Source organism: Rutidosis leptorrhynchoides, chromosome 2, assembly GCF_046630445.1.
Source record: "Rutidosis leptorrhynchoides isolate AG116_Rl617_1_P2 chromosome 2, CSIRO_AGI_Rlap_v1, whole genome shotgun sequence".
Taxonomy (NCBI): Eukaryota; Viridiplantae; Streptophyta; class Magnoliopsida; order Asterales; family Asteraceae; genus Rutidosis; species Rutidosis leptorrhynchoides.
Window position 1 is genome coordinate 83,633,840 of NC_092334.1, and position 10,338 is coordinate 83,644,177.

A 10,338-nucleotide genomic window follows, 5' to 3' on the forward strand; every position below is an offset into this window, starting at 1 on the left:
ATTGAGTTAAAAACATGCTTGAATCTTTTTTTTTTTTTTGAAAGGCAAAAAAACATGCTTGAATCTAAAGTAAGAAAATGGAAAAAGGAAAACAAGGATGTTGAACATGTTACTATGTAATATCAATATGTACTTGAGTTGCATTTGTTACGTATGTTCGTGTACTACAGTAGGTTGAAGTTAATAGCAAATCAAAAATGAAATCATACGGAGTACTTTCATAACATTGTAGATGCATCCTGCACGAGGTGAAGTCAGGAATTACAGATGAGGGTGGCTTATTCGATAATCAGATAATTACAAAAATTTGTTTCATTTAATTTTAGACAATATTAAAACTGGGCCATTTAATTTTAGACAATATTATATTTAAAATTGAAAGATAGGCTTACAATTATTTGTGCATAAAAATACAATTAAAACATTGGTCTCTATTGGGCCTTTGGGGGGCTGAGCACCACCCAGTCCCCTCGTCTCCGCCCCTGAAATTTTCCAGCATACATGTATTTTACTCCAAATAACTACTACGCCAATTAAACTAAATAATAATAAATAAATAAAATTCATTGTTTAGAAAAAAATGGAAAAAGAATAAAAAGTAAAATATGAAAATGAATATTGATTGAATTAACGCGTCCCCGGCGCCTATCTCGTGAATCTTGTCAACACGATCTCTCATTGATCGCCCCATAAACATAAACATAAACCCCCACTCACAAACTCAATTCAATTCAATTCAATTTTATCTATTTTCCCCTATTTTTTTATATCAATTCTTATCCAATCCAATGGCGGCTTACAGAGCCGACGATGACTACGATTACCTTTTTAAATTAGTTCTCATCGGTGATTCAGGTGTTGGCAAATCAAATTTACTTTCTAGATTTGCTAAAAATGAGTTCAATCTCGAATCTAAGTCAACCATCGGCGTTGAATTCGCTACCAGATCCATTCGTGTTGATGATAAAATTGTTAAAGCTCAGATTTGGGATACTGCTGGTCAAGAAAGGTTTTTTTTCCTCTTTAATTCTGTTATAATTTTGAATTTATTTCTTAGAAATGAAACTGCAGGTTCAATTACTGTTTGTATACACGTTAAGATCTCGATCTACGGTAACTGATATTTTCTAGGGTTTATATTGTTATTGTGGTGATCTCGGGGGTTAATTGGTGTAAATTGTGCATTTGAAATGATTGATACAGCTCCAATTATGCTTTTGTGAAAAATAAATGTGTTATCATTTCAGTATGGGTAGTTGTTACCTCAAAAATGAAGTGATATTTTGATTTTCGGCTGGCTCGGGTTACAAGTCTAGGTTACAGGGTTACCTGCCATGATTACCGAACACCTGGACTCGTTTACGTTTGTACAATTCAAGTTATAATAAGATATATTATTTGTATAAATATAATGTTTTAAGGATTTATTTGTCTCGGGTGGCGATTCTTTGGTAACTCGCATTACACATGAGTGTGATCGGTTTTACGTCACACATCCTTAAATAGAACCGAGCATGTGTGAATTTGGGACAGAATAAATAGAGGAGTATTCTTAAAGCAGAAGAGTAGTATATTGTTTGATCATTCAGTCCTCCTTAAACCTTCTTGATGACGCCTATTTTTATAGCTTGGTCATGACCTTCATGTACTTGAGATAAGCAACATAATCTCATTTTACTTTTAGATTTGTTCGTCTCTAATTAATTTTTTTCTGCGCAATTGATTTGCCTAATGTTTAGGCAGAGACGTTTTTGAGCATGTGTAATCCAACAGGGTCTAAAATTTTGTAAGAGCGCAAAATTTTGAAAAACCTTTATAATAATCTATTCATTTATATATTTTTTCGTAATCATATCAAGAAAATTAGACTATCAAACAATTTAATCTCACTAGATTAATCTTTTGCATTTTTATACATCACTCTTATAAAGTATAGTTTAAGTACGGTCATGTGATTAGGTCATGTGAAAAGTGAGTCCAAGCTTTACCACTTTTCATGGGGTCATAGAAAAGGTTTAGCATATTTTGTCATGAAAAGAGTTTGTATTTTCTATATGGTTTGATTAATATTTAATATCCACATAGAACACACCTTATTAAGGCCTCTGGTTCATGTCTACCGATACTAACATAAGGTCTTGCCAAAAGTGTGCCAACCAAGGATTTAAGTGATCTCCAAATATAGTAAGATACTAGTAAAATGTTTCTTTATTCAGTAAGGACAAACATGTAATTATAGTAAGATACAATGTTTCTTTATTCAGTAAGGACAAACACGTAAGTAATAAGGCCATACACCACCTGACTTAATTATAGGTATTCATAATATTTTGTAGTAAATGCATGAATTGTTTGTCTGAACTATATTGGAAGTTAGAGAACTGATTGCTCTAGCATACGATAGAACTTACTTGTGATTGATAAAAGTTATAGCTTCTATGCAATTCACCTAGTTAAGTTGTTTTAGTTTCAGTTGAACTGCAACCATTATGCTACAATGTAAACCCATTTGGACCCATTTGGGTCTTCAAGTAAACCCAATGGACCCATTTTTGAAGCTTTGGGTCTTATTTGCCAGGTCTATGCTACATTTTATATTCTATACTACTATAGTGCCTTTAATACTTAATATGCTAACCAAAACCATATTATCACAACAATAATCTAAATTACTGAAAAATAAGCTTTAGCCTTAAGGAGATTTTATGCATCAAAAGTACAATATGGGCGACTTTAAACCTGTTCATCCCGTTTCCTTATTAGGCATTTGTTTGCAAAATTTCATCTTTTTAAGTCTAACCTTAATGTCTTCTCTTGTTTAACATAAGGTACCGTGCAATTACAAGTGCATACTACAGAGGGGCCGTTGGTGCTTTACTTGTGTACGATACATCTCGCCACGTCACCTTTGAGAACGTTGAGAGATGGTTGAAAGAGCTACGAGATCACACCGACTCCAACATTGTAATCATGTTAGTAGGAAACAAGGCCGACTTGCGCCACTTGCGTGCTGTTCCTACAGAGGAGGCAAAAACATTTGCGGAAAAGGAAAACACATATTTTATGGAGACATCAGCTCTGGAGGCTTTGAACGTTGAAACCGCTTTCACCGAAGTCCTTACGCAAATATATCACGTTGTTAGCCGAAAAGCACTTGATGCGGCTAATGACTCTTCGGCTTTGCCTAAAGGACAAACTATTAATGTCGGATCAAAGGATGATGTCTCTGCTGTTAAGAATGCTGGTTGTTGTTCTGCTTAACAAGAGTAAGTATTCAAATACTCTTCTATTACTCGAATCTTGTAATTGTTAAAATGCAGTAGATTGATTGTGTATAACGTATGTGTCGGAATGTTTTTTCCAGGATCGGGGACGGTTTGCGTGAAGTAAATTTGAATGTTGGGGAAATGAGTTTGAGCCTGCAAGTTGATTGACACCAGTATAAATTTTAAACGATAGTCTGGATTCTAGAAGGCGATTCGATGATTGAACTGAGAATGATCCTGCAAGGGTCTAAGACTCTTTTAAGTAACATGTGATGATTTTTACGAATTTTTTTTGTGTAATATTTAAGAGATTGTTTGTTTGACATTCAATGAGTCGCTGAATTATTTCATCATTTGTTAGCCTTTTTATTCATACTAGTAGATGCTGAATTGTCTTTAAAGGTTCTCCTAAAGGTTCTCTTATACAAGGAGTTAATTTTTTTGAGTTACTAATTTGTTGCATCATATGTATACCTGGCAATCAGCTTGGGACGAGTTTGGGTCAAATTCAAACGGGTTCCGTCGAACTCAAAAGGGTTTTGGTCCAAACGAGTTGAACCCTAAGGGGTCGTTTTTTAACGGGTCCAAACAGGTTGAACCCAGTTGGGCCGGGGTTGGGTGGAGACCCAATTTTTGCCTATAATTTTTTAGAATTAGATATAAAACTTACAATGAGCATAACAGAAAACTAAATTTGAAAATTGAGATTGAAATGCCAAAATAAAAACTATAAAACTAACAAGTAAACTCTGAAAGCGAAAACTAAAACGGGGAACTAAAAACTGAAATTGACGCACAAAACTGAAAGCTGGAGCTAAAACGCGAAACTGAAAACTTAAAATTGATAACTGAAATGTGAAACCAAAATTGAAACGTGAAACTAAAACGCGAAACTTAAAACTGAAACTAAAACGCGAAACTTAAAACTGAAACTAAAACGCGAAACTTAAAACTGAAACTAAACGCGAAACTTAAAACTCGAACCTTGAAACTGAAACTCGAAACGCATAACTGGAACTAAAATGTGAAAAACTTGAAACGCGAAACTCGAATACGCAAAACTGAAATTGAAATGCAAAACTAAAAAATGAAAATGAAACTCATAACCGATAATGTTAAAACCTTCAAGGCGAAGATTCATTAGTTAAATCCGGTTAGGATTGCATTGCCGAACATCACTAAAGAACTTCTCAATCCCATTTATTACATTATATATAAAAATTTAAAATACAATTTAATCAATGGAGTATAAATTTGAACTGTAAAACACACGACTTGCTGCAAAAAGCCAATCACCATTTGATCTTATCTTATGTATATTAAGATGTCCAGGAGAATATACTTGTAATACAGAATCAACTAAATAAACAAAAAGACAAGTTTGCATCATCTAAAACTAACCATATGTACAAAATCACCAGCATCCACATGAATGTTTAAGTTATATGTACCAACATACAAAAACACACCAACCCCATTGTTAAATATCACCAATCACTTTGTTCAGTGAGCTGGTCGGCAAAAAAAAAAAGTCTATACAAAAACGGTTTTAAACAACATACCGCGTTTTAAATGGTTATCGGCAGCTGCAACCCCCAAAATGACATCAAACTTTAATATTTACAAAATTCTATAACAGATAAAATATACTGTCTGTTTAGGTAAGCGCTATCGATTTGCAAATGGGGCAGTTGTTCTTCACAGTCAACCACTTTTTGATACATTCTTCATGGTACTCATGCCAACAATCCAACATTCCTATCTTTTCTTGATCCTCAAATTCCATCTGCATAAAACCAAATCAACATCATCCAGTTAGTATACAAATGGGTTATTTAAATTGCCGTGTAAAACCAAATCAACACACTGAAAACTTTGATCAGTTCCTATATATGATAATGACAATAAATGGAAGTTTTCATATTCAAGATAGTAATTTAAAATCTTGATATGCTTAATTAACAAGACTTGCAAAGATACGAGTACCTGACATATTACACATAAATTAGGTTCTTCAACAGCAAGGTCTACATCTTCAAGATTAAAAAATGTTCTTATCCTTAGATGATCAGAAATGAAATCATCTGTTAAGCCTGAATCAACGCTGCCAATCTGTTCACTTAATGCAAGAAGCTCCTGCATATAAAGAAAACGCGACAAAAAAAATTATGATTGTAAAAGAAGAAATAAACCAAAATAGCTAAAAAGGACCATCGTTGATATAATGCTAATGTATAAATAATCAGGTCAACTAGTGATAGTATAGAAACATATAGAAAGATGTTTATCGAAAAGGACAGAGAAAAAAAGGTGATAGGTAATAATTCACATGATAACGCAAAACCTAATTGTGAGATTAATAAGCTTTCTTTAATGCATACATGTAGGTAAAAAAAACCATGAAAGTTGGGTAATCATTCTACCTGTAAAATCTAAATTCAGTTATTCTTTCACAGTAACCCGAGAACAACGTTTTTATATATTTTTCGAGCTCCGGCCAAAGTACATTACTACATTATAATAAATGAATCTCTAATATCTCTAACATTTAACTCAATAACAATTAACACCCTTAATACCAGTTGTTTAAGTGGAGAGAGTAAACAAAGTGATTCTTTGCTACTTTCCACATAAGGCATGTAGTCTATATTCAAGCACATATTGTCACGATGATCATCTATTCGACTTCGTGGTGTGCGTGTGTGTGTGTGTGTGTGTGTGTGTGTGTGTTACAGTGTGATTTGTGGGTGTGTGTGCGTGTGTAAAGAGAGAGAGAGATAAAAGATTACTTCTTGAGGAAGAACTCTCATATGATGACCAAAGCCATGATGCCATAAAGTAAAGCCGATCGTCTGCGCCCGGTAATAAGCCTCATAGTCCCTAATGCCCGGTGGTGGTGGGGGTATGGGCAACGAACTAAGCGCTGAATTAATAGCAGCGTTCTGAATAGGATTTGGATTTAGGGTTCCAGTATGATTCCTATGCGAAGTTGATGTCGAGGGCAAATGAATGTCCATGTTTTGGAGATGCACTGGCGGCAAAGGTGGTGGTGGGGGTGGATGATAAACATTGTGGGACCCATGTGGGGGTCTAATAGGACGAGGATGCATTAGAGGCATGGAGTTTCTACTCATGGTTGGGATTTGAGATCCATGAAGTCCCATGTTCGGAACATCGATACCACCTGCAAGAAGAAGAGAACTTGTTTGTGGATTAATATCTTACAATCTAGATATTTGACAATTTTGACTAAATAATACTCATTGACCCAACATAAATTGCAAACTTTGATATGCAACGTAGTTTACTAAGAATGTCTTACTATCATTTACCAAACACCTAACATGTAAACAACTTAGTGGTTAGGATCCAGATATCCTCGCAAGAGGTCTCGAGTTCAAAACTCACTAGCAACATATATTAGGGTAACTCACTAGCAACATATATTAGGGTGGCTAATGAAAGGGTCACAAACGGCAACGGAATAACGCTGTTAGGCTGCGTACATCTGAGCAATTTGTACCCGCCCTCCCAGGTAGCTCAAACAAGGAAAACCTTATCCGTTTACTAGGACATATACAAAATGCTTATTGAAAGCCAATACTAACTTTATTACTTATAAGGATTGCTAATAGGAAGAGTGGTGAATCTTGATTCAAAATTCTAACCAAAATTAGATCGTTGCATTTTTTTCTGGACAAAAAAAAGTAATATGATTAGTAGAGAAGGATGTATAGTTCATTAGTGTAAGTAAACTTGTATTTGACAACCAAAAAAAAACTAACACATCTGGTATTACCCAAATTGTCTTTTATCATTGATATTACTACCCTGGTCATCTTGAAAGTCAAGCAACATTTAAATGCGTACACGATACCTTTCTTTTAAAAAGAAAATAATGCATAAGACAAACCTCATAACTGATAAAAACAGATATTTCCATTTTCCATTTATTCTATATAAGTGAACGAGGATGTTAATATGGTCGCATTTGATTGTATTTAATCAATTTAAGAGAAGTTAGCATAACAAAAAAAGGAAAACTCACAAAAAACAAAAAAAAAAAAAAAAAAAAAATCTAAGTAAAAAAAATAGACCTAAACAATAAAGAAGACAAATAGTATCATCAAATACCTTGCACAAAAGGTACACCATGACAATAATTCCATGTAAGCTGTTCCAACCAAGGATTAGGTACTGCTTGAACCGATTGACCACCATGAACCAAATGGTTATTAACCGGAACAGAGAAATTTCCACCACTAGGTGAAGATATCATGTATGTATTGCAATGTTCACTGTTGTATTGGGTCGTCAAGTAGGGCAGGTGCCCGTGATTTTCGGGCGGGTAAAAAGGATCAAAGTTCGTTCGAGGTGGTAATATGGTAGTAGAAGTATTATAAGGCTGCCAAGAAGATGTGGGCCCACCGTAAGATACTGTACCATGTTCTGTATGATGATAATGCACTTGTGGGTCCACTTCAGGCATTGGATCAGTGTATGACATATTCGGTTGTCCCATGATGTTGAACGATATTCACCCAATATAACTGTATTTGTTGACATAAAGGAAGAAATTAAGCACTTAATATTATGTCCTTAAAATTACAACTAAAAACGACAAATTAGACAAACCTATAATGTTAAAACTTCCAACACGTATAACTTCATGTTACTTGCACCGGTATATAGTAGCATATAAACACATTCATCAAGTATCTAACTTAATATTCTTAAGAACTATCACTTTAGGTTATTAGCGCATACATATATTATTACATGGATCTGGGACTGATCAACTCTATGAATTAACCTTTTTAGGCTGACATAATTGTTTAGGCAACTAAAATGACAAAAGATACATGCTTGAAATATGATTGGTAGCTCATTATGTCGCGCAAGTTGACTACATTTCACATGATACACTGGCTAACGACATCACAGATTCCTATACTGTACAGCGTACACAAACTTCTCACCTAATTATATAATTAATAATACACTAATTAACTAATTTAAGACATGATACACTTACCGACACTTGAGCTAATACCACACTAGTTGATAAAATTCCCGACTAGAAGCTACAATAGCATGAGCTAAACGCTATGCAAACCAAAAACAAGAAGTTACATAAGAAACAACAACCTTTGATTAAAATTAAACTGAAAAGTGTAACCAGAATTTAATCACAAGTTAAAATCTGTGTTCTAGATATAGACATTTTCCTTCTTCCAAAAGGAACACACACGTATACGTATACAGTTATATATAAGCATAGATAGAGGTTTCATACAGAAGCCCTTTGTTACCTTAAAACAGTTATAAAAGGTATCAAACAAGAATCAATCAAGCATTGCTCCCAATTTTCATACAAATAAATAAAGCATAAAGAAAGTATAAATTAAATAAATTACAATACATTTCCCAAAATTAGCTTCATTGATTTGTTTCTATAATGGATTACAGAGAACTACATTTTAACCAATTTCTTACCTTAATAAACAATCACATTCAAAATAATGAAACTTAGCATGATTACTTTTAAGAATTAAACTACTTATGCCAATAAGTCAACATTAATAACAGTAATCTAGCTAGAAAACGAAATTCAGTATACTCTATTTTTTTTATAACAGTAAAAATAAAATAGAGTATACCTTTTTATCATCAACGAAGCTTCAGAGCTTAGATTAAGTTATAATTTTGTTCCGTTAACCGTAAAATCCCTAAAATTGAGTTACGTGGAAATGAAACAATAATTAGGAAATTAATTTAAGCTTCATTTTTTTCAAAATTTAATAACTTGAATTAATTTTAACGAAAAAGGGGCATATAAATTATGATACCTTGTATGCATAAAGGTAGCTAGGGTTCTGACCGGAGGTTTGAACAGGGGATTAATCGACTGAACGGACGAACTAATTTTGTTTTCGGAGAGAAACTATATTTGAGGGCAACATAAATAGTCCGAAATTTAATACAATGGAAATAAATCATTATATTCACCTGTCCTTTTTATTTATTTAATTCAGTTTTTTTGCCACACACAAAAAAATAATAATAATAAAATCCACCTGTCCTTTTGTTTTAACTAGCCCGGTCCGGCCCGCGCGATGCGGTGGGGGGCTTTCGGCCGGCGTGTTCATATTTAACGCAGTTTTTTTACAGAAAAAAATGGTCCATGTGTTATGCGTTGTTGTTGGTGTCGTCGTCTTTAGTGTTTTTTAAAATATGTTCGGTTCAAACGTAGTTAGTTTCGTTTTGTTGATAAAATTATTTCGAGCCTGATGGTGTTGGCGAAAAAAATTAACTCGCTGCGAGCAGGAAGATTGTGACGATCCGAAAATTTCCGACCAAATTTAAACATAATCTTGTTATGATCTCGACACGATAAGCAAAGTGTGTAATGTTGAAATCTCAAAAACTTTGAACTGTGTTCATGTATTCATTTACCCTTCGACTGTTCTCGATGATTCACGAACAACTATTTGTAAATAGATACAGATATATTTAAAAATATAAATAATATATTAATTCGAAATATAATTTGAAATATTATATTGTTTAATTATTAAAATTAATTTTGTAAAATAATATAATATAAGATATAATAAAAGTTATTATATAATGTATTATGTGATATTACATAATTAATACTACAAGTTAAAATTTAGTTATTTTTAATATTATTATTTCTTTTATTATTAATATAGATACCAGTATTATTAATATTATTAATTTAATATATAAGATATAAAAAGAAATCTGATACATTTAAATTGTTATATTGTCTTTATTATTATTACTAATGTTATTAATGTCATTGATATTAGAGATAGTAGTAAAATTATAATTTTTGATTATTATGATTGATAATATTATTATTATAAAATAATACAAATTATTATTCGTTATCATTAATAATATTATTATTATCATTTTTTATAATAATTATATTCATTATTATTACTTACTATTATTAATATAATTATAATTTTGAGTATCAATATTATTATTATTATTATTATTATTATTATTATTATTATTATTATTATTATTATTATTATTA

General features: G+C 32.5%; 2 protein-coding genes across 2 annotated transcripts; one reads left to right on the forward strand and one right to left on the reverse strand.

The window, feature by feature from the left end:
• Window positions 1-672: 672 nt before the first annotated feature.
• On the forward strand, window positions 673-3,713 carry LOC139894353 (ras-related protein RABA1f-like). The gene is made up of 3 exons (XM_071877591.1): window positions 673-1,009; window positions 2,829-3,266; window positions 3,365-3,713. Exons 1-2 carry the CDS (start codon window positions 789-791, stop codon window positions 3,259-3,261), a joined length of 654 nt encoding a protein of 217 aa, XP_071733692.1. The 5' UTR covers window positions 673-788; the 3' UTR covers window positions 3,262-3,266; window positions 3,365-3,713.
• Window positions 3,714-4,603: 890 nt separating this feature from the next.
• LOC139891095 (uncharacterized) lies at window positions 4,604-8,997 on the reverse strand. The gene is made up of 5 exons (XM_071874023.1): window positions 8,927-8,997; window positions 7,401-7,816; window positions 6,056-6,450; window positions 5,253-5,402; window positions 4,604-5,052 (listed from the first exon to the last, which is right to left on the reverse strand). Exons 2-5 carry the CDS (start codon window positions 7,786-7,788, stop codon window positions 4,924-4,926), a joined length of 1,062 nt encoding a protein of 353 aa, XP_071730124.1. The 5' UTR covers window positions 7,789-7,816; window positions 8,927-8,997; the 3' UTR covers window positions 4,604-4,923.
• Window positions 8,998-10,338: the final 1,341 nt, after the last annotated feature.

Coding starts and splice junctions, on each gene's coding strand:
- LOC139894353 (XM_071877591.1), top strand. CDS start 789: ATGGCGGCTTACAGAGCCGACGATGACTACGATTACCTTTTTAAATTA. Junction 1,010..2,828: donor GATACTGCTGGTCAAGAAAG/GTTTTTTTTCCT, acceptor GTTTAACATAAG/GTACCGTGCAATTACAAGTG.
- LOC139891095 (XM_071874023.1), bottom strand. CDS start 7,788: ATGGGACAACCGAATATGTCATACACTGATCCAATGCCTGAAGTGGAC. Junction 5,403..6,055: donor TGAGAGTTCTTCCTCAAGAA/GTAATCTTTTAT, acceptor CTTTATATGCAG/GAGCTTCTTGCATTAAGTGA. Junction 5,053..5,252: donor ATTTATGTGTAATATGTCAG/GTACTCGTATCT, acceptor GGTTTTATGCAG/ATGGAATTTGAGGATCAAGA.